Genomic DNA, 24,026 nt, shown 5'->3' with positions numbered 1-24,026 from the left:
AGGGCACAAGTGTGGCGATGGTGACGAACTGCAGTGACAGCCAACACGTCACACTCACAACTCAGAAGAATGCAATTTGAACTGGAAAACTGTACAATCTGCAAGTGTTAATGTTTGTTAACTTCGCAATCTCATTAACGTTAAAAAAGTTAACGTATCGGATAAGACTCGTGTGCACTGGCATTTACATTTCTGCATTGTGCTCCTGTCACAACACAGCACAACTTTTAACTCACCTGAGTCCGGCCAAAGCCATTCTGCATAGGCCTGCCGCCGCCGAATCCATTCTGCTGCGCTCCACCGGCACCTCCGCCACGGTATCCGCCACCACCTGGGCCGTTGCGCATCTGAGCTGGCCCATTGCCGATGCCTCCACCATATCCGCGGTTGTTTCCATAGCCGTTGCCATTGCGTTGCTTGTTGTCATTGTTGTCGTTCTGAATGCTGGCCAGCGGTTGTCCGGGCGCTCGGAAACGACGGACTGCAATTTAGACAACTTGTACCTTTCTTCCTAGTGGAATACCAACCATGTCTATTAAGAGGAGTTAAGCTACTCCTCAGAATACACAGTCAAATTAGACTGTATCGAACATAGTTAGATTGAATTACCCTTTATTTGAAATAATTTCTGAGCAATATAAAGATAACGCAAATGTATAGCAAAATGTACAACTACATCATAAAAATCAGCCGTCACATCTGATAGATCGAACTTCGGGTAACTCAAGAAGCTGGCCTAAACACACTTCTGGGGGTTAGCCTTTCCTCACAGATTTGTGGGTGCTATTGGTGCTATGATGCTACATAGCACACAGAGACCAATGATATCACGGATTTTCAATGACTTCCTTTTTTTTTTCGGATTTTCCATCATGCAGTAGAGAAGAACGGTGCATTGTGCTGCCATCTGCAATTTTGCACAGTTTTCGTTGCCTGTGTGTGTGTGTGTGTGTGTGTGTGTGTGTGTGTGTGTGTGTGTGTGTGTGTGATGGCAGCGGCGAAACAGCAGAACCTCCCCTTTTCCATAAAACTGGAAACCAAGAGAGTTCAATGAGGTGAGAAAAAATTCAAAGTGGCCGCAGCATACAAGTTTCCCCAATTCTGAAGTAAAACCTGGATGTGACGAACCTCCATATAGCAAATTCCTCGATGTAACGAAGTTTTTAATTCCCCAACACCGCCTGCATTGAAGCATGTGTATTTGAGACCTCCATTTAACGAAGGTGTTGCGGCAGTTGACCTTGATATAACGAACTCCCTAAGCCAACTATCGTTTAGCTTGTGCTCAGGTACGAAATTTGACAGAAGAGTTTCACGATGATAAAACACCAACTGACGTGAGAGGAACGTCAAGAGCCGCAGCTGAGACAGCGCCTCGTGCTCCAGCACCGTCAGCGCATCTCCGTTGCTTTCGCTTTTGGAATGCGATACCACGTGGCATTACAACAGTTCATGCTCGGAAGGAGCGAAAAATCATGGGGCATAACAAAAATGAAACAGCACTAGCAGTGCGCGCCCATCGCCGCCGTGCGGTTGCTCGCGTAATTCCGGCGCCAATAGCTCACGCGCGTCGGGAGCGGGGACAGCGGAGAGCACCAGCGACGCAATTGGTTTTTTGGGGGAAAGGAAATGGCGCAGTATCTGTCTCATATATCTTTGGACACCTGAACAGCGCCGTAATAGAAGGGATAAAGGATGGAGTGAAAGAAGAAAGGAAGAGAGGGGTGCCGTAGTGGAGGACTCCGGAATAATTTCGACCACCTGGGGATCTTTAACGTGCACTGACATCGCACAGCACACGGGCGCCTTAGCGTTTTTCCTCCATAAAAACGCAGCCGCCGCGGTCGGGTTCGAACCCGGGAACTCCGGATCAGTAGTCGAGCGCCCTAACCACTGAGCCACCGCGGCGGGGAGCGACGCAAGGTGAAGAGTGCGTTTCCTGGGGGGGGGGGGGCAACAGCGACGGGCAGACAGAGAGGGAACATGCGGGACGCATGCTCCTCCACGGCCGGTCTACGGAGGCGGCGCAACCGCGCGTGCTCTTTTCTAGCTCAGTTGCGGCGCACCCGCATTGGCAGCGCCTCTCCCACTCTCCCCACCCCACTCGTAGTGGCGTTGCGCGAGCCACGGCGGAGGTGGCGGCGGCTGCTGCTGTAGTCTCGCTATCAGCGCGATTACGGAAGATATCGCAGTGTTTATATGAGTTCGAGTAATGGGGCTTTCTGTAAACATATTCACGGTGATCTCACCTACATTTCTTTCTTATTTTGGTTCCCGACCGATGGCAATTAACCAATTGATTCAGATTGATTTTGATTGGTAAAGTCGAAGACAGCATGCTGCCAGTGCACACTGTGCTTACTACCTTCGCGTTCACAAGTGGTGCTGTATGAGTCGAGCTACGACAACACATCGAACAGGGCATGAGTAGTATGTCCTCTTAAACAATCTCGCAGAGGTAGAAACATCAGCCTCTTGGTGACAAATCCCAAGCTAATCGTGCCAAAATGCTTAACAGACACTTCAAGCAGCATCATTCAAAGTAAAAAAATTTCATGTCGCAAGAGTCCATGTGAGGCCACTTGCAGAGTAACTCATCTACAGCATTTACTGTTCAGTCAAAGCCAACATCCACTGTGCATTCTGCATGCAGCGCCTGACATAATGCAACATTCCATAATGCAACCAACTCCACAACGCGACAATGCAAACCCCTAATGGAACAATGCGACGCCATAATGCAACAATGCGACCCTGTAATGCGTCATGTGACCCCATAATGCGACAAAACCGTGTAACGTGACAAAAGTACCCTATAACGTGGCAAAACAACCCTGTAATGTGACAAAACAAACCCTGTAATGCGACAAAACAACCCTACATGCTGCACACCCGAGTCCGTCTAGAACAGCTGACTCTCCAAAAAGGAACGCAGGAAAGGGAGTACACACTGTTGCGTCCGCCCCCAAAGGCGCTGCTCCTGGCCAAGTTGGCCATCTCATAGAGCTTGGGATTGACGGCCTGGTTGGCCTCCTTGAGCACGGCAATGAGCTCCTTGGCCTGCTTCATGTTGTTGGGGGTGAAGAAGGTGTACGCGGTTCCAGTCTTGTTGGAGCGGGCCGTCCGGCCAATGCGATGGATGTAGTCCTCCGAGCAGTGTGGGTAGTCGTAGTTGATGACAAACCGGATGTCGTCCACGTCTGCGCGCACAGACCAATAGATTGCCAGGGAAGGAGTGAGAGAAAGCAAGAAAAAAAAAAAATCAAGGGCCGCACAACTCCCCGAGCTCTATCAACCAAGACGGCATCGCACTTGATGCAGGACTTTGTAAACTCATTGCAACAGACAGTGCAAATCAATGTAGGAAGATTTTGATGCAAATAAGCACGAATACTTTGCAAAATGCATCCTGGATTGTTCCTAGCATTCTTCAGCTGCCTTCCATCTCAGTATTTTGCTTCTCTCAATTCTATGAGCACTTCAGAGATCAAGAAAATGAAAAGGTTCGAAGCTATCAATTACCCACACCTGACTTAGCAGTTTGCAGTTACTGCACTAAACACTGTGACCATAAAATGCACATTGTATTCCAGAAACTACAATCAAGCCATGCTATGCACAGTCCTAATGTGTTCCATCTTTGCAATCTTCAGAAACAAATATACGTAACTAGCTAACTTATGAATTGTGTTGATATTTTACAACTCAAAGATTTATTCATGCTGCTGCCTGTCAGACACAATGGCAGTCTTTTGCATCAGCTGAAGCACTGCACAGATTGTGCTCTTGGTACACAACCATACGGCCTACTCACAGAAAAGCCTGACTTCAGTCTATAATGCAGACCTTGATTCTGAACCTACCTGCTTCAACTTTTGACTTTCACTCCAGTTCAGTGTTCCCTGCTTCACTTCCCTACATTAAAATCTATTTGGATAAAGCTTCGTGGACCACAGGAGTTTTGCACATTTGCACACATGTCAAAAATAAATGACCATTCCTCGTTGCATCCTATCAACTCATGCTGTAACACCTGAACACAGTTCTGAACACACTGGATTTAAGCTGTTCACAAAGGTTCATTTGGCTCCAGCCTGCCCCGAGCTTCCCTTTCAACGTACATGACTGCGTACTGTTTCACGAGCATGTGTTTAAAAAGGCGGATGAAGTCCAGCAGGATCTTCATACAGGTGAAGTTATGAGTCCAGCACCAACCCTACCTGTTGGTATCTGCGGCTTAAAAAACATTGCCAAAAACCAGTCTTCAAAGAAGAGTCTTTGCACCTGCAAAACCTTCGACCATTTTTGTTCGTCTTGCGAGCTTCCTACACTTCCGCACATGCTGCAACCGCTCAAACCCTTCCAGCAACCGATTCTCCCTTGCTCCAAAAACCTCCCCATCCGAGCGTAGCACCACTGGGCTTGCAATGGCAAACGTGAGGCAGCCGTGGGGGGCAGCAAACAGCTTGTCAAGCCCCGCTTGGTCGTTGCAAATTCCCCATCTTCCTTTCTTCATCCTTCAACCGCCGGCCACAGCACCCCACATTCGCCGCCGCGCCTCCTTCCATGCATTGGGCTCTCGACACCTACTCCAACACAGCAGTGGAGACCAACCATGTGTTAAATGTTGCGTGGAAAAAGATCAAACACTGACTGCCGACAACAGTCAGTGCTGTTTGCAGTGTGATCATTGTGGCAGGCAAACAAACAAGCAAACAAAACAAAGTAGTGGCAAGCACCCTGTGACTAAGATAGTAAGTGTCCCTTCAAAGTAACCATTTAATTTGCTCTACTTTCTGCCGCTCTTATAGCAAAAACAAGCCCTTCCAGATGCCATCTTCAAAAGCACTCAGCTTATTTTGAGACACTAGTTTTACTGTCGCCAGGGTCATACTTCAAATGTCAAATATAGCCTTACTCTGACTATAACAATGTCTTGCTGTACAAAACAAAAAAAGACTGTTTAACTTACTTTATCGTTGAGCAACTTGGCAGTGTGGCACTTGTCAGTTGAACAATGTCTCGCCAACTGAGACCAATTTACTTGCACTGTGTCCGAACTGGCACCGGAACCATTAAAACTCAAACCGCAACAGCCTCCCACATATGCTACCAGTATTTCACTAGCTGAAAAGAGCTGTAACCTAGCCGCTACTTGTGCCAACATATCAAAAGCAAACAGACTCAAACATAAAATGATATAAAGATTAAAGAATGACGAGGAAAAAGAAAGAAAAAGCACGAAAACAGAACACTTAAGTTCCTTACCAAGGCCACGGGCTGCGACATCAGTGGCTACCAGAATTGGAGAGCGGCCCGAACGGAATTCTGCACGCAGGAAGCAGGCCCCAGCAAGAGATGTCAGCTTTTGAACAAGCAACATTTTGAAGCATTTGCAGCACCCATTTTCCAGCGATAGTCTCGTCCGCTTTTTTTGTGTGTGTTTCACATAGTATTCACTTCTAAACCTCACTGCCAGTCTGACTTTTGCAAACTGTGTGAGCAGGCCCCATTTTTCTCATTTTACAGCCCACCTTGACGAGTGTTACGTGCAATTATCTGAAATCTAACTGTGTACACGAAACCAAACTTGGCTGTTGGAAGCCAACGGCATATGGCAAGACCATTTTTTTTTATAGACAAGGTCAAAGACAACACCACCTAGAGACTTACTATTTTTACGCTTCCGTACACATGCAGGGGCTGCTCCTGTGTAATGGCTGCGCCCCGCACTGTCTGCTAAAAGAACTCTTTCATGCGTACGTTATTTTTGCCCATGTGGTACAGTCCACTGGGGAGGTAATAGACAATAACTGGTTGTGACACTCGGTAAGAACAAGGACATATCGTCCCATGCACAGACTCCACCTGGAACCGCGAACACAAGGGCGCCTCAGCCCTGCTAGCCCGTCTTGCGAAATCGGCGTTCTCACCAGAAAGCACGAAACGTGATGGTGTGCAAAATCTAGAATGGGGACACCGCCAGCCAAGCTCGGGTGCCGGCGGAAGCGCACCATTCAACCAGTGTCGCTAGGCCTAGTGTGCATTGCATTGAAGCTGCGGTGAATCTGTTTGGAACCTAGTCAGTTTATCGTAAAACGTCTAACCTTGCTACCAGTTTACCATCACACAAAATCTTGACATTAAAATGAACATATAACTGACCTCCACCAGGCCTTCACGAGCAAAGCGTGCAGAAGAGCAGACAAGGCAAAGGCCACCTCACACCGTCTGCCAAGGCACCGGGCACTGAATTTTTGCAGGATCTTAACTTAAAATCGCGTAACGCTTGCCAGAGAAGTGATCTAGCAACCTGTTTTACTCCAGACAGATAATTCATGCCAGCCATCGGGTGCAAGTCCTATCATCCACACTTTTAATGCATTATGCATTTGAAGGGTGAGCCGGGGCTGTGCTAATTCTTGATAAAAATGCATGCTACATACAAGGGGGATGCATAATCAGTTCTCCTATGGCCGGAAAAATTGTAAGGAAAAATAGTGGTCTTGTGTAACGGCTGCACCCCATGAAAACCGCAAAAACAATAAGTGTGGCCCTTACCGAAGTATATAGTATGTTATTTAAGCATTGCAAGGCACAGAATGCGAAACTAAAGAAAACGGTTCCGCAAGCAGGCTCTCCGAGTCAGCAGGCTTGCGAGACACCCTCATCACAATATATACTTAAAAGTAAGGCAACCTTAGAACAGCCTATTCAGCTGGAATCATCCAAAGATTACTGCCACAATTTTGATTGCAGCCTAATCATAAGACTATTGCACAAGCAGTCATTTACTGCAGATCAGAATAAAACCCACAAACAAAGGATCTAAAGCAAGTCATCCCCAGCAGCACTTTTTACGTGGAACAAGCAGCAACATGACTACTGACATTAGAGTGAAGGCATACTGACATCTGCACACATCTGTGATGCGCACACGCATATTTACGCGGCACAGTAATATGACAAAAGGTCATCCCACACATGGCCACGCCTCTCAGAAAACCAAATAATTAATACATTAATTCAAATTAAATATTTCAAATGTCAATTCTTATTTAAATATTACTTTAATAGTTAACTCCATAACAGGTCAATCTATATCTCAATCAATTTAATGACACTTACATCACAAATTCATAATTCAGATATTATTGTATAGGTCACTCATTGCTAGTTTAGCAACTCGTTAATTCACAAATTGCTGCCCTACACTTGTGACCACACATAGATTAAATACTGACTGCTCATCGCATAGAGCTGAAAAACTAAAAATTTTGATTCCATTCTTTTAATCGGAAATTCAGACCGTTTGAACCAAGAACGGAGCGTGCCACTCACCATTGAGCACCCAGTCCCGCTCAGACTGTGACTTGTCCCCGTGAATGCAAATAGATGGCCACCTTGTGAAAGAAAACGAAAACGCACGAGGAACAATGAAGTCAGCAGTGCACCGCAAAGCAGACTGAAGGGTGAACACAGTGGGAGGGGGGCATGATGTGTTGACCACAGTCAATGCACTGGTTGCAGCAAACAGACTTTCCAACTGGATCCAGTGCATAGAAGGACTGCTTAAAAATGACAGTGAATTAAACACCACCAATCTGGCCGCAGTGGAAATGAACAACAAGCCTCGCCACTCCAACAACAGCAACGAAATGAAGGAGTTGGAGACGACAACATGCATGCGCAATGTCAAAAGTTGCAAGCATTTTCAGCAAGTGTTGGGCAGGTGTCTTGCCATGCAGCAAGAAAGCAGCAGCCATAACAACAGCTTAAACCCACAACTGAATGGCTCATCAACAGTGATGTGCGCAGAAGGACTTCTCGAAATTTTTTCTGGGCTGCTTAATGAACATTTATAATGTTGAAGGGGTTTAACGTCCCAAAGCATCCCAAAGGGACGCTGCAGTGGAAGGCTTCGAATAATTTCAGCCACCTGGGCTTCTTTCAAGTGCACCAACTTCGCACAGTACACGAGCCTCGATCATTTCACCTCCATTGAAATGCGACCGCCATGGCCGGGACTGAAACCATGCCACAGCTACTATACAGCTACTGAAGTCCTGACATGCTGAACAGATTTAGAAGGTCCTACCATGTTCAATAAATTCAGTAAAGTGTACTTTTCCTTCCTGACAAAGCTGGTAGAAGCTTAATACAAAAGGCCAGGGAAGAAAATGAAGCTTACCCGTTTCGCCTCATCCTGCGTGTCAGCTCGTCAACTTTCTTCTTAGTTTCGGCGAAGATCAGAGTCTGCACACACAGGAGCAGAGGAGAGTTCTCAGGCTGCTTTTCAGAACAGCAGTCGCAGCAGTTCCCAGCACTCCATCAAAACTTACCTTGTTGTCTTGTTCACCAATGATTTCCTTATGCAGTTCCAACAATCTGCGTCAGATAGGAAAGTAAAAAAGTCATTTAAAAGGGCATTTGTCACCATGTACTTATAATAATAATACCGTATTTACTCGAATCTAGGCCGGCCACGATTCTAAGCCGAGACCCGAAAGTTGAAGGCCACAGAAAAAAAAAAAACTTACCTCGATTGTAGGCCGGCCGAAAAAACAACACTGTTTATACCTCATTATCACAATTATTTTTATGACGCGACACGACTGTTCTTACGTCGCCGCGCACGTGAAAGTGCGTGGCGCGAAACGACTGCACCATGTGTCTGCGCATAGGCGACTTGGTGTAGAGAGAGGAACTCGAGTGAGACACAGCGGGAAGCATCGTGCCTGCATGCTCTGCCAAAGCGTGATTGATGGCCCCGAGAGGGACCGTTGAAAAAAAAAAAAAGCTGCCAAAGGAGCTTTGAGAGAAGAGGAGGAGGAGAGGCGGCGTTGGGCGAGGAGACACATGCAACGCCAGCCCGGGATCAGCCCCCGCTCATTCGTCATCATCATCGCTGACTTCTTTATCGCTGGCCTCCTCGAACAGTGCACTATCTTCACTGCCGTCAAGTGCATTAGAGATGCAGCACTTGCGGAATGAGCGTGCAACCAAGCTTTCTGGGATGTCATCCCAGGCTGCAGCTATCCAAGTGGCTACAACTCCCAGTGAGGCGCGCTTTATTCGGCCTGTTGGTGTAAGCTCGCGCCGCTCTTCACTAAGCCAGTCCACGTAGTACTTGCGCAGCCGATCCTTGAAAGGCTTATTGAGGCACACATCAAGAGGCTGCAGCTGGCCTGTCATGCCGCCGGGTATGATGGCGACGTCGGTACCGAATTCGGAAAGCGCAGCTTTTACGCCGTCAGTGAGGTGTCCACAGTAAGAGTCCAGGACGAGGAGGGAACGTTTGGCCAAGAGGGCCCCTGGACGCCGCTGCCAAACCATTCTGATCCACTGCTCAACCATATCGCTCGCCATCCATCCATTTTCGTTGGCGCGGACGATCACATTTCTTGGAAACACTTCCCGAGCTGGTAGAGTCTTCCTCTTAAAAATTATATACGCCGGCAGCTTGTGGCCATCCGCCGTGCAGGCCAGCATTACAGTCATGCGCTGCTTTTCGTATCCGGCCGAGCGCACTTTCACTTCCTTGGCACCTTTTTCGTTCACGGTGCACGCCACTGGCATGTCAAACCATACCGGCGTCTGGTCAGCGTTTCCCATTTGTTCTACGGCGTAGCCGTGCTCCATCCTCTTCCTTATTACGAATCGCTGAAATGAGATCAGCTTCTCTTCGAAGTCGCCCGGCAGCTTTTGACAAATGGACGTGAGACGTCGGAGGCTGAAGCCAAAGCGTTTCATGAACTTCTGCAACCAGCCCCGGCTGGCTTTGAACAGTTCCCGAGGGACGCCTCGCTCTCTCGCCAGCTCTCTTGCTTTGGCTTGCAGCACTTCCGTGGTCACTGGAAGTGCCGCTGACCTCTGCGTCTCCACAAACTTGGCCAGAGCTACCTCCACTTCTGGATGGCGGCCTTTCTTGGGGCCCGTGAAAGCCGTTCTCGTTGCCGCGCAAGCAAAAATTTCGTTACGCTGCCCCCTCCAACGGCGAACATTCTTCTCATCCACGCCGAAGTCCCGCCCGGCTTGAAGATTTGACGACTGCTCTGCAGCGGCTATAACTTTCCGCTTGAAGGCGGCACTATAATGGCACCGCCTGTTTGGTGCCATGGTGTTGGTGATAAAAACTACGCACGAAAACTTCACTGCTGCGAATGTGCTCACGCCACCGCACGAGAACAGAACAAGGCCAAAATGGCAGCCAGTGCTCATGTGTGCTTTGATCAGTATCGGCTACGGATAGCAACGGCTACGGATAGCAACGACTACAGTGCTGTCTTTCGTTGGCGTTTTGTGGGGGCGCCACCTGCGTGCTACATTTATTCGTATTTTACGAATACGAAACCTCGAAACGAAATCCTCAAATCTAAGCCGACATAAGAGTTCTACATCTCGTTTTTTTGAAAAAACTATCGGCCTAGATTCGAATAAATACGGTAATTGGTTTTTTGGGGAAAGAATATGGCGCAGTATCTGTCTCATATATCATTGGACACCTGAACCACGCCTAAGGGAAGGGATAAAGGAGGAAGGAAGAAAGAGGTGCCGTAGTGGAGGGCTCCAGAATAATTTCAACCACCTGGGGATCTTTAACGTGCACTGACATCGCGCAGCACACGGGCGCCTTAGCGTTTTGCCTCCTCGCAGCTGCCGTGGTCAGATTTGAAACCAGGAACTCGACCGCGGCATCTGCGTTTTTATGGATACACAACGCCAAGGCGCCCGTGTGCTGTGCGATGTCAGTGCTCGTTAAAGATATACAGTAAAACCTCGCTGACATGTTCCCTGTTCACGCGCTCACAATCAGGGGCAATAAACATGTCAACAGAATTGTATTATTTCTCTTCCGGTTGAACACAATTTCATGGCTACTACGTTCAAAATTTCAAAGGGGCCAAACACACTGTTACAGAGCTGAAATGCAGCAACACTCTGCCACCATGGTGGCTTCTCTGCACTGCATTGGTGCACAAAAGAGAGGCATACGAAAATACCGTAACAACGCATGTAAGGGCTGCATCCTGTTTTCCCGAAGGAAATATGCAGAAAAAAAGAATCTGTTTAAGGGCCGCACTCAAACTTTCCACAACCCACGCGGGAATAGCCTTCGAAATGCGCACACGCACAGGAACTTTCAGATGCCACCCACGGATGGTGCCTGAGTCTGTAGCTAATCATCATCGCCGCCGTCATTGTTTTCCTTTGCAACACTAACTTCATTATAACGTGTTACGTAGCCCACCAAAGATAAATTTCTGCATATAAATCCACAAAAAGTCAAATATTTGGCCTCATCAATGCGGCAGTAGAAAAAGACAACATTAGTTCAAAATTCGCTCACTTGTTCTCCTTGTCAGACTCCTGGCAGACGTCGACGATTTGGACGATGCGGTGATTGGCGCAGAGCTGCAGTGCCCCAATGTTCACCTGCATAGCAAGTTTTGTTTGCTTTTTTGCCTTTCACTGTGAGAGCCTGACAGTAAACTACAAAAACCACAGGGAAGGGACATAAAAACCTCGTGCTACCTTCAAACTCTTCCAAAAAGGCACGCTATTAAACTGAAAAAGTGGGGTTGTCTCATCAGAAAGCCTTTTTCAAATGATGCATGCACTCAATTAAGCACGCGTGCCGACTATATAGCCCATTTCATACAGAGCAGGCAACGCTGCGAAGGCTGTGGAAGCAGTGTGTCCGCGAAACCACAATTAATCTGCCACATATCATTCATTCTTTTTGAAGCCTTAGTGTTTGGAAGAAAACAAAGAGCAATATAAAGTGAAGAGGTAGCATTGAAGATCGCTGTCGTAGCTCTGAGGTGCTCAGCATTCGAGTCCTCTGGCTGTAATTTTCACTGCGCGTGAACTACTTTTTAGGCGCAGATGGAGTTGCAGCGATTCACCCTACCAGCCGCATATCATACCGCCACATCATTCTTACTTATTGAATTCTCGACGAGTTGCAGGATGAAAATGTGTCAAGAGGTCAATCTAAGTGCAGGAGGTTGCCAGTCAAAGTATCAGATTTGTTGCAATGAAATATGCCTGTGCTCCCTTTGTTTGAACGATGAATTATTTTTTGGGCGTGGACTTTGCCTGTGTGAACGGGTGCACCAGCTTTGGCAGCGTTGCCTGCTATGTATGAAACGGAGTATAAAAACATCCACTTCCATGATTTGCCTACTTTTTTTTTACCTTGCCTGCATCTTATAGCGCGGCATGCACACACACACACACACAATCCAGCACACACACGTGCGTGCCCGCACATACATTTTTGAACATCTCTTTGGAAAACTTTACCCCCAGTTGCATGCAATTAATTTCAACACAGCTTATGTAACTCGCAGGATACTAACAGATGCAACTCGCTGTCGCTGATTCAAAATCACTCAACCAAACTCATAACGCCCCGGACCCTCCTCTTAACCCCAGACCCTCCTCTTAACCCCCGACCCTCCTCTTAACCCCCGACCCTCCTCTTAACCCCAGACCCTCTTCTTAATCCCAACTCTCTCTTTAACCCTCCACTAGCTTTACCCAAATTTCCATGTCATTCTAACTGTGGATGCTAATGGGACGCTCTTGTCTCAACAACAGACTGTGTTTTAAGAAAGCTCCCTTTCGTTTTCTGCCCCGTTTAAATTTGAATTATTGACAACCAGCTATAACATGTTCTATTAGCAATGTTCAAAATCCCAAATTGGCACAAAAGCACTCCCAAGCGGCAAGCGAGAGCCCCCTTACCTGGATATAGTCCTTGAGAAAATCCTCGGCCAGAGAGCGCACCTCCTTGGGCCAGGTGGCGCTCCACATGAGTGTCTGGCAGTCTGGCCGGATCTGCTCCACGATCTTACGGATCTGGGGCTCAAAGCCCATGTCCAGCATGCGGTCCGCCTCGTCCAACACCAGGTATGTGCACCGCCGCAGGTTCACCTTGCCTGCCTCCAGGAAGTCGATCAGGCGGCCCGGGGTAGCAATGCAGATCTCGACACCTGTTGACATTGACACACCACCACTCAGGGCCTTCCCCATAAAGTACAGCTAACCACAACCCTCTGTGACAAAGTTCGAGCAAAGGCATACATGGAAATCCTACACAGCCACCACCATCAGCACTGAAAACTGTAAGCACTTCATCAGCAAGCGATCGTCAATGGCTGCCAACAAGTGTCAACCACAAACAACATTAGCACTAAAATAGATACCACAATGGAAACAACTTGTATGCATCGCTAAGTGGTGCTGACAAAAAGACTACACTTACTTCAAGGGGGAATGCTTTTATTTCGAAACTAAACATGCTGCTATGTCAGAGAGTGGGCACCTTCTAAAATGCCATTACATGAACTCAAGCCTATAAAGCAAGTAAGAAACTTGACACTGCCAAATGACGAGCACAATCCGCATCAGCCGAATCAAACTGTTTAGGTGCTCACATCTAGGCGACCCAACAAATTAGAGCTGCCAGCATGCGGAGGCAAGCTTTCGAGGAATATCATATAAACAAAAACATGCATATTTTAAATACACAGTTGATACGAACACATGCCAGTCGCATATACCCCCCAAAACCTAGGGCAAACATGTCTCCGCATGACTGCAGCAGCGTTGGTGTGCCCTGACTCACCACGCTCCAAGTCCCGCAGCTGTGCGCCCTTGGGGGCCCCGCCAAAGACGCATGTGTTGCGGATCCGGGACGCCTTGCCGAAGTCAGACGCCACTTGCTGAATCTGCTGGGCCAGCTCGCGCGTTGGAGCAAGGACCAGAGCCTGCGAAACCCATCCGGGGACATGCTCAAGAAACCTCAACAGATAGGGTGACACACTACTATAGGGTGTCACCCTAGGGTGACGCCATTTATGCCAGTCAGTTGCACACAGTGTCCAACGTGGTTTCCCTGTCTTTTTCTACGGCATCACGTTACAGCCAGACCATCTCCTCCTCCCTTTGAGATCACCGATGGCTGATTGGCCAAATCATCGACACGGTTATGTGACCAATTCAATTTAAGAGGGGGTGGGGAAGCTGGCCTAAGAAAAGTTTTATTCAAGTACAGGTCGTCGAGTGGGCCAACAAGGTCACCACTGGCCATGGGCGGGTGGCCATCTAGTACGTCGTCTGTCCTGCTCTAAATGACAAAATAAATTTTTTACGATCCAATCCAATATTACCGAAGTCACGCCTAGAAAATTTTCAGGGAAGGTGTCTTTTTGCACGTCGATTCAGCGCATATTTAATTTCATGCAAATCAAGTATCTGTGCACTTGTGCAGTATGTTATGCAAGTTTTTTGCACAAAGCTATTCAGAAATTTTGCTGCAGGTAACTTGCTGAAATGAGTGCCATTACTTTTCAGTAACATCAGGAATGCAATAAAGGTAAAATGGTGTTAAGGGGTTTTGAAGTTGCTACTTCAGAAATGGGAAGAAATGTTTGAATTCCTATTTCTAGAGTGCCAACTTCAAAATCGTACAACTCAAGTTCTACGAAAGGCAGAGAAATTTTTCCCTTATTGCATTCCTTGATGTCACAAAAAAAAAGCAAAGGCATGCATTTTAGCCTGTTCTTTGCAGCAGAATTTCTCAAGCTCCGGCAAAAAGTTGTATAACATATCACAGAAGTGTACAAGCACTACAGTACACTTATGTGTGCAGTACATTTATACTTATGCACACTTATGTGTACTGTAAGCACTACAATTTTCTAAATAAATAAAAATAAACAAGCAGCTAGAAATTCCGTGCCAACTCACCACAGGACCATCCCCACGCTGGAGGTATGGCTGGTGGGTGATGTGCACAATGGCTGGCAAGATGTACTGAAAGAGAGCAAGCGGACGAAGCCCAATCAAACCTCTTGCCAACTGCATTGCAAAGGCAGACAGAAAAAAAAAAAGAATGGGCCAACAATAGCACAAATTTCCACCGCTGAAATGTTTACGACTCTGTTTCCTAAATGCGCGCAATATGTGAATGCAATACAGTCCCTTTTCTTTATATACTATGAGTGGTTGGATGTACTTCAATTCTCAAATTCTGGTGTAATACAGGTGTAATACAGTCATTAATTCAAATTATTGAGAGTTGATTGCACCACCACTAAAAACAAAAGTGCGTCAGCGGGTTATTAATCAGTACGTTGCCTTGACATTACGGGTACAAATATACGCGTAAATACTCATAAATGTACGCAATGCTTACAGCCAGGGTCTTTCCAGAGCCAGTCTGGGCAATGCCAACCATGTCACGACCACTGAGAGCAATGGGCCAACCCTGTGACTGGATGGCCGTGGGGGTCTTGTAGTTCTGGGCCTCGATCATCCGCATGCAGTAATCTGCAAAAAAGGGGCACCTGTCAACACCACCGGAGGAGGTAAAAGGACAGAGCGAAATGTGTAACAAACACTATTTGCAACAGCTTCTATCAGAGCAAAGTCAGATAAATACTGAGTGAGAACAGTTGGGGGTGTCGGGGAACTCTGTATAGCGATGAGAAATTCACAGCCACTGCAGGTCCAGGACAAGGGATCTTAAGTGTGCTCGGCATCGCTGTGGACGCAACCGGCCTGAAGCCGTGGGTAGATTTGAGCGTTCCACTTCGGCCGGTCTGCCGATGCTGTTCGGTGTGCACTAAACATGGGCTGTCAAAATGCCAGCATGGAGTAAAGTGCTATCGCAAAGCGACGTTCGCGACGTCGCAAGTGGGAAGGCTGCCACAGTTGCAACGTAACAGCTGGGTCTGTACTGCATGGTTTTCTATGAGAGCTTGGACAGTACTGACTCACAAAAACGTAGCAGCTCGGAAAACACAGGGGCCGGAAACATAACAGCTGGGTACTACTGTATACCCCTTTTCAGGGCGCTTCTGATAAGATGAACAATTTGCCCGGACCATTCAAGTTTGTCTTAGAGTACCCGCCGCAGTGGCTCAGTGGTTAGGGCGCTCGACTACTGATCCGGAGTTCCCGGGTTCGAAGCCGACTGCGGCGGCTGCGTATTTATGGAGGAAAAACGCTAAGGCGCCCGCATGCTGTGCGATGTCAGTGCACGTTAAAGATCCCCAGGTGGTCGAAATTTTTCCGGAGCCCTCCACTAGGGCACCTCTTCCTTTCTTCTTTCACTCCCTCCTTTATCCCTTCCCTTATGGAGCCGTTCAGGTGTACAACGATATATGAGACAGATACTGCGCCATTTCTTTTCCCCAAAAAAAAAACAATTATTATTGTCTTAGAGTCTACTATAATTTGCTAAAAATACCAAGGTTAAAAAGAGCACTGTTCAATTTACGCGAAGTGCCCACAGACCAAGCCAGTCAATCAAGGTAATAAACCGTCGATACTTTTTGATGCTACCAGAAAAAGATGCAATGCCAAGAGAATAAAAAGATAGTGCTCAGGTCCCTAACCTGGGAAGCACCCCTCTTGGAAGGTTAGTATGGGTCGCGGGGGGTCACGTCCCCTCAGGGTCATCTCGTGTTGCCGCCTGTGTTGCTCAATCTCATCCTGCAAGCAGAAACAAAAGACAAAAATGCCAGGTCAGCTCAAGAAAAATACAAAAATGCCAGGTCTGCTCAAGAACAATGCCGGCTTTCGACTATATAAAACACCAAGACTCACGCTAATCTCATCACTGCTACTAGAGCCCTTCCAACTACGGGCCCCTAAAAATGATACAATGAAGTATCTCGTGTTACTGAAACTCTGCAAGGGTGTTTGCAGAAGTGTCTTCACACAGGCATGGGCAAGATGTACATGCCACCAATCGGAAATTTGAAATAATGCATTATTAGGCCAGTTTGTTTATATCGTGCAAGCGGGAATTAAAATACAGAGCATTCGAGAATTACAACACAGGGAGAAAGGCTGAACAGGTGCACAAAACTTGACTACAGCCTGTCCTGTCTCTCACAAGTGTTTTTTTGTTGCGCTGTACTTTTTACCACCTGCAACTGTACCGTGTATGGAATAAACCCTCCTGACAGATCAACATCACACCCTGGAAAAGCATGTTGCTGCGCAGGGCTCAGTCCCCCCCACAAGTGAAATACCTCATTCATGAGTGGCAAATGACCCAAATTCTATCCTCGCTAAACGAATTGTAAACTGCACAAAATCTGCCTGCACTAAATATTCAAGTCTGCACGGACCAAGCTGTGCTATGGCACACCTCGTGTAAAATGATGGAAACCCGATGGAAACATTTTCGCTTGTAGTTCCTACAGCGGGTTCAGTGGGTTGAGTTGAGGAAACATACTACCAGCAGAGCCCACTACATTCCTTTGTTCCATTATACTAAGCCCTGACAACTGACTGGCTATGATGCAGAACTTTTAAAAGCATTGGTAGCAAAAGCCTCATAGACTCTGCGGACACAAAATTTGATTGAATACGTAAGCAAATGCAAACTATGGTTCACTGCTTTTATAACCTAGCAGGGCAGCAGCTACAGACATTAAATGCAATGATGTGGACATGTATCACGCGCATAAACCTATGCAGGAATGCCTTTCCTCATGCCCCGAGTAACAGCCACTGCCCAGACAGCAGACCCATCTTAACGAGCAAAGCAAGGCGGCACTAACAAGTTGGAAGCAGGAGGAAAGTGCGCCCAGCCATGCACCTGCCCAGAGCACATGCACTGCAATCTTGCTGGTAGGGGAGCCTCCATAAAGAACTTTGCACATTTACTATTAATTCATAGTTAGGGCTCTTGGCTAATGAGCCGAAGGACCTGGGCCACAATTCAATGGAGGCAAAACGCAAAAGGCACCCATGAGTTGCGCGATGTCAGCGCACGGTGAAGATTCCCAGGCAGCCTAAATTAATCCAAAGCCCTCCAGTACTGTGCCCCTCATAGCCTATGTCTCACTTCGGGAGATTAAACCCCATAACTTAGTTTTATTTTTATTTAAACATATATGGTCTGTATCTCTGCTTCCTGGATGCAAGACCCATAGTAACACGGGTTTTGCCCAACGTGATAACTGTCAAGACACAGTCCAGTCCCACCTCAATGCTATTAAGCACATCCAAAGTCCTTATCAAAACAAATATCTACAAGTAACGAATGCAATGCAAGACTTCTTACCTCAGAGCGGTTAGCAGTGTTGGGGTGCTCCTTGTAGAAGTTCTTTTGGAACGGTTGCAGCTGAATTCTCTCCCAGTCTGGCTTGCGTAGGCTTCCACCCGGTTGTTTCCCCTGCAGGCAACGCGACGTGCCTCAACGAAAATGCCCTGCTTCACAGTGACAGCGAATGCATGATTCTCTGTACACACTACAAAACATTAAGCCCTGAATGTGAAGGCTACAAGTGGCCTGATGCATCTGCAAATTGGCTTATTATTTAGTTTAAACTGCTGCAATGGAGATTTTCTTTTTACACACTCTCAGTGCCAAAACGTCAAAAACACAAAAAAAAGACAAGGCTAGCATGCGATGATAAAAGGGTGAAAAACAACAAAAAATGCACACTGGCACAAAAGGCAGTGCATGTCAAAAAGTTACAGTGCAAGCAGTCTGAAACAAAGCTGAGGCTAACCGATTAATATCAACTTCAATAGCCGTTCTGCAAGGAATATCTGAAAAAAAAAAATTGTATGGCAATGGTGTTCTCGCATGCAAGCAGTGGAAAGCTTTTTAAGGCAACTTGCAAAAGGGTGCTACAACAATTATTTCTTTCCATAGACGTAGGACGAAACGTGGGGGAGCTATTGCACAGTTAACCCCCTGGCGACACTGCCATCTGTCGGCACTGCAAAAAAATTATTTTGACGAGGCCTACTCACCTTAAACCAGACAAGGAGTGCCAGAAAACACGCGACAAGTTCGCCTTGTCAAGAGTCAGAAATGACAGTCTGCTTATGGCAAGCCTGGCTCATCCAAGTCAGTTAGGGGGTTTAAGCTTTGGTTTCCCACGAAAATGTGCTTTTGATACAATTGACAGTGGGTGCAGGTTGCATGTCACAATTATTGCTCTAAGAGCAACGAGAAGACCCTGTTCTTAATGACTGCAGAATGTGCACTAGACTTGCTAGCACTGGCAAGAGACAATGCACTATGCTCCTCTCCTTGGGAAGCCAAAAACCACTCGGCAGAGAAAAGCTTAAAATACAGGAATCTGGCATTCGTCCTGTTCTTACAAAATCCCATTATTTTAAGCAGGAAAAGAAGAAAAACAGATGCAAGACAAAATTTTGGTATCCGTGGCCTTAAAGGGACCCCGACCCCGGCCAGGTTTCAGCACTACATAAGCATAGTAGGAAGCAGACCAAGCAGTCACAATCATGGTTTCAAAAATAACAGAACTGCACTATGCTACACGAAGAGCGCAAAAATTAAAACAACATCCCACTTGAACTTACTTTACACATAACCAAATCTCTTTTCTTGAATGAGAACATCTCTGCTACGTGAATGGTGGAGAGAATTTCACTGATCAATCTTCTTGACTGACTGGCAACATGCTTCCCTGGTATCTGGCCACCTGTGTTCAGTGGCCACACCCTCTTCCTGCAGTGGTCATTTTCAAATTAGAAGCAGCTGGCATTTCAGCTCGCTTTTTAGCCCTTTCATGGCTTTTGGAGGCTTACTGAATGATGGCTCAAAACCACAGGTATATAGAAAAATTTTTTTATCGATTTCAGGCTAACAAGAGGGGGGGCCTTTCTCAAACGCAGAGGACACTCACCTTGAGACTGTTGTTGACGAAGCTGCTGCCTCCATTGCGGCCATCGCCGTAGCCGCCCATCATGGGGCGCCCCATGCCGCCGCCGGGCTGAGGCCGTCCCCCACCACTGTTTCCCCTCCACTGCTGTTGACCCCCCTGCTGGCCCCCAAAGTCCCTGCGACGAACAAGGGGGTGTCACAATACACTGCCAACACGACGGGGTCATCTGCCCACCACTGCACAAGTGCCTCCCCAGAAACCCTCTTGCACCACAAAACTGAGCTATACCTGAGATATAAAGACAACCACATGTTTTTGGAACACCAAAATTTCGAAATCCCTGGAATTCCTCACTGCTCACAGGCACAGCCAGGCCTAGAAGGGTGCAATATGCAAGTCATTCGCCGGAACTGCAAAGCACGCCCTTCGGCTCCTAGCCGCACATTTAGATTGCAGCAATTGGGCTTTGTTGCAACTTTCGTTTTACAAACACTTCTCTGTGCATCTGTGCAAGACAGAGCAGTCTAGAGAGTAATTACTCATTAGCATCCGCCTGAACACAGCCATGCATCTACAATGGAAAGCTACGCACCTTTCTAAGGAACTTCACATGTGAAGAAAAAAAATTAGTCTTGGTCTGGGGCCAGAATTTTTTGCAAACTGAGGAGTTTCTTAGAAAGCTGTATAACATTCCTGTGTAGCCCTATGGCTACGCTTGGGTAAATGCTAACGAGTATACTTACTTGTATAAAATCTACTCCACCGTGGGGGATTCTCCAAAGTGCATTGGACTAATCTATTTATTTATTCATGTTACCCCTAAAGGCCCTCGCTAGGAGTCTATTACATAAGGGGGACAAAAATCTTTACAAATACGTTCCATCCTAAGAACACGTGCAACAATAAAAACAATAATTAGGACACAAATCAACACAAGAGGAAGAAATAAAAAACGCAACACATTTCCATTCCAGCGAATGAGTTATTGGAATTTTTTTATGTCAGATTCTGTGGTGATGTTCAATTGCAAACTATTCCACTCAATGATAGTGCGAGGAATGCATGCGTTGACATAAGACAATGAATGGCACTGTACGTGTTTTAACTTTGAAAGAATGACCACGTCGTGAGCAAGGTTACAAGTAAACAGACATGCAAAGAAAACAAAGCCAAATAAATGAATATGGGCATGCAACTGATCAAAGTGTAAAAACAAAGCTGTTACAAAAATATCAAAGCCAGTCACTAAGCCCAATCAGCTTCCAGATGAGCTGGCAAAGCCAGCTGCAAAGAAGACCAGTGATATATTAGGTGGCGGCGCAAGCCGGTAGGCGATGAGCTCTCTTCAAGTGTTTACACAAGGCTTACAGGCACAGTTCTGACAACTTTGTGCACAACTGAAAAAGAATTCGACTTTGAGCACAGTGTTGAGATTACCAGAATAATAACAGGCCAATCAGTAAATATGCATGAAAATTAGATGGTCTTGTTAACACAGCAGATGAGTGGGGAAAAAAAAAGATGAACAGGCATACTTTCCACGTGTCAAGTTGCAGATTATTAGCAACCACTTTCAGTGCATATAAAAGGAAGCTGGAGCCCCCAAAACTCGCGGCCTAGTGGTCGAACTTTTCAGACTTTGTTGTGAATGAACCGTATCAGTCCCACTTTATTAAATTATGTACCTACCTATAGCCTACGTACACTATAGCTGTAGCTATACTACACTAATGGGTATAGGTAGATTACCTACCAATAGCTGCAAACCTCATCATTCCCCCTATATACCCTCCAATTGCCTACTTATAATCACAAAGTTAACAAACGTTGTGTGAACGTTGGCATGTACCCTATGGTTTTCCCCTTTCTTGTTCACTTAGCGATTACCAAGAACCATCTGCCCAACCTCTCTCCACCATATAGTATACCTATGCTATGGTTGTGCTTATACTATATCTACAGGTTTAAGTAGATTACCTACCTACAGCTGTAAACAACTGTTAAATATCCAATGAAAACTGCCTACACCAATGCCTTCCAGAAACTGAATATAAGAATAAGCGGAGAAAAAAAATGTTTGGTTGATTGGTAAGCCCCATCACTAACATTCTGCTTATTCGCTTGGTCTTTTTTTGTATTTGAATTTATTTCTGGCTACAAGGAAAGGAGGGGGGACAACAGGATCCCTCGTTTCTCCTATCCCCTTTCTGGCTACCGGCACAAGACAGAACTGTCGCTGCTAACTGCTAGGCAAGACTAGTCCGAGATAACATCCGAGTGATGCAAGCTTTCTAGAAAGACGAACTTGCCACCTCATTCTGGAAAAGAGCAATGTGCCTCCCGGCATCCTGAAACATGAAACTTGGACATTCTCCAAGCAGTATGGCCAAAAATACCCCACCTCACCTCCCAACCAATCTGCTGTCACCAACATGAATTGCACGTTGAAACACCGGCCTCAACTTTTGCCAGCAAATTCAGACCCAAACTGTGAATCGGATGTAACAAGCTCATGGAAATCTAAACATGCTATGGCAGCACATGACCTCTACCTAGTAGACGACGTCTTTATGCCTTTCTTGAGCGATAAAATGCACGGCCTGGAACTGAATAGCCTAAACCTTGAACCTATGTTTAGGCGTTGTACATCACTATCAGCCAGACTACGCCCACTGCAGGACAAAGGCCTCTCCCATATCTCTCCAACTAACCTTGTCCTATACCAGCTGTGGCCGCCCTATCCCTGCAATCTTCTTAATTTGATCCGCACACCTCTTTCTACCGCCCCGATACGCTTTCCTTCTCTTGTTACCCTTACCGATCATCGGTTATCTTGCCTTCGCATTGCATGCCCTGTCCAAGCCCATTTCTTCCTCTTGATTTCGACTAGGATGTCATTAACCTGTGTTTGATCCCTCACCCACTCTGCCCGCTTCCAGTCTATTAACGCTACACCTATCATTTTTCTTCCCGTAGCTCACTGCACTGTCCTTAAGTTGAACCCTTTTTGTAATCCTCAGACATCACACAGATTGGCCACAAATGCAGTTTCTGAGTACTGCTGGTAGCAGCTTCGGACCATGGACAAACCATCTATGGTTGTAAAGCTCTTTTTTAATTGAAAAGAAATAAACAAAACGGTTAACTCGTTCGACAGAACAGAAGTGATAACTGTGCTTTAGTTCCGTTACTGCTTGAAGCCATTTAAGCAGCTTGCAAATGAAGCCCTTCTTATCTGCAGTCTGCACTGATCTCTTTCATGTCACACCTATGAGAAGACTGACCAAGAAGGGCACCAGTTCTCATACATCAACAAACCTTGTTAATGCAGAACTTGTGGTTTATTTGACCCGATGTACTGGTCTCGACAACATCACATGCAACCGGGGCAGCCCAATCAGACCCCCGTTAATTTGAATCCAGCATGATTCTAACAAAACCTTGGTGGCGTCCCAGTTACTGAGACTCAAACACATTAAATTTCCTCGAAAACGATGAGAATGTATGCGAAGCTGCAGTAAGTGTCTGCCTAACGCTAACAACTGAAAGAAAGCCATGCACGCGTCTACTCCCGGGTGCTCCCCAATTTCAGTTTTATCAGAGCTCGCTACGACATTCGCTCACACGGGGCCCCATCTCTGCAGCTTTCAACGGTCGGCCAAGTAATCACTTTCCAAGGCCGCCCCGTTCGCTCAAATCGCGGCTCCCCTCTCGAGCGAGGGAGATAATAAAATAAGGCTGGTGTGACAAGTGCTGCCGGCAAAGGGCGAAGCTGCAAATCGCACGCGCAAAGGCAAAGCGGCAGTCGCGGCCGACGGACCGAACCAGGCTTCCGGGATTTCGCCATGGACGCCCTCCTCGCGCATGCGCCGTGAAGCGGCGGCGCCTCCCGCAGTTGCCGAGCGCGCTCCAGACACGCGCAGCCGCACGAAACAAGCACGACCAGTCGCAAAACAAAACGAAAAGCGCAGACGTCCGTACACAAACAAAGCCTGCTGGTAAGCGACGGGGGGGCTGCTCCACCGGGAGCACGGCGGATGAGGAGGATATGTACTACACGAGGTATCGATCTCACACCGAACAGGCACGGTGGGGAGCAGGCTGCTAAGGATGGGACACGGTGCCGAGGGGAGAGGGGGGGGGGGGGGGGGGGCGACCTTGATTCGCACCGCGAGCTCTCTCTCTCTCTCCACTCACGCACAGCACTTTGCGCCAATGGTCTGGCCCGCGGTCTAGCCCGGGTTGCGCCTTGCAGAAGCTGCCTATGGCTTCATTAATTTTTACGCGAGTCGACATCGCGATCGAACCTGTCGACAGTTTTCACGACTGCCTGTTTAAAGATCGATATCGGCA

General features: G+C 47.0%; 1 protein-coding gene across 1 annotated transcript in view; it reads right to left on the bottom strand.

Annotated features, from left to right (window-relative positions):
• Positions 1 to 24,026, bottom strand: part of LOC144101344 (putative ATP-dependent RNA helicase DDX5) — a 31,025-nt gene that overhangs the window by 5,180 nt on the left and 1,819 nt on the right. The window contains exons 2-15 of the mRNA XM_077634452.1: positions 19,695 to 19,848; positions 18,095 to 18,205; positions 16,413 to 16,509; positions 15,209 to 15,342; positions 14,761 to 14,826; positions 13,637 to 13,778; positions 12,754 to 13,001; positions 11,351 to 11,436; positions 8,343 to 8,388; positions 8,192 to 8,256; positions 7,342 to 7,403; positions 5,269 to 5,328; positions 2,952 to 3,200; positions 237 to 481 (exon numbers count right to left, since the gene is read on the bottom strand). Of these exons, the coding sequence (XP_077490578.1) occupies positions 237 to 481; positions 2,952 to 3,200; positions 5,269 to 5,328; positions 7,342 to 7,403; positions 8,192 to 8,256; positions 8,343 to 8,388; positions 11,351 to 11,436; positions 12,754 to 13,001; positions 13,637 to 13,778; positions 14,761 to 14,826; positions 15,209 to 15,342; positions 16,413 to 16,509; positions 18,095 to 18,205; positions 19,695 to 19,848 (1,765 nt within the window). The remainder of the gene's footprint in view (positions 1 to 236; positions 482 to 2,951; positions 3,201 to 5,268; positions 5,329 to 7,341; positions 7,404 to 8,191; positions 8,257 to 8,342; positions 8,389 to 11,350; positions 11,437 to 12,753; positions 13,002 to 13,636; positions 13,779 to 14,760; positions 14,827 to 15,208; positions 15,343 to 16,412; positions 16,510 to 18,094; positions 18,206 to 19,694; positions 19,849 to 24,026) is intronic.

This window comes from Amblyomma americanum, chromosome 8 (assembly GCF_052857255.1).
Source record: "Amblyomma americanum isolate KBUSLIRL-KWMA chromosome 8, ASM5285725v1, whole genome shotgun sequence".
NCBI classification, from domain to species: Eukaryota; Metazoa; Arthropoda; class Arachnida; order Ixodida; family Ixodidae; genus Amblyomma; species Amblyomma americanum.
This window is presented reverse-complemented; position numbering and strand designations above follow the sequence as displayed.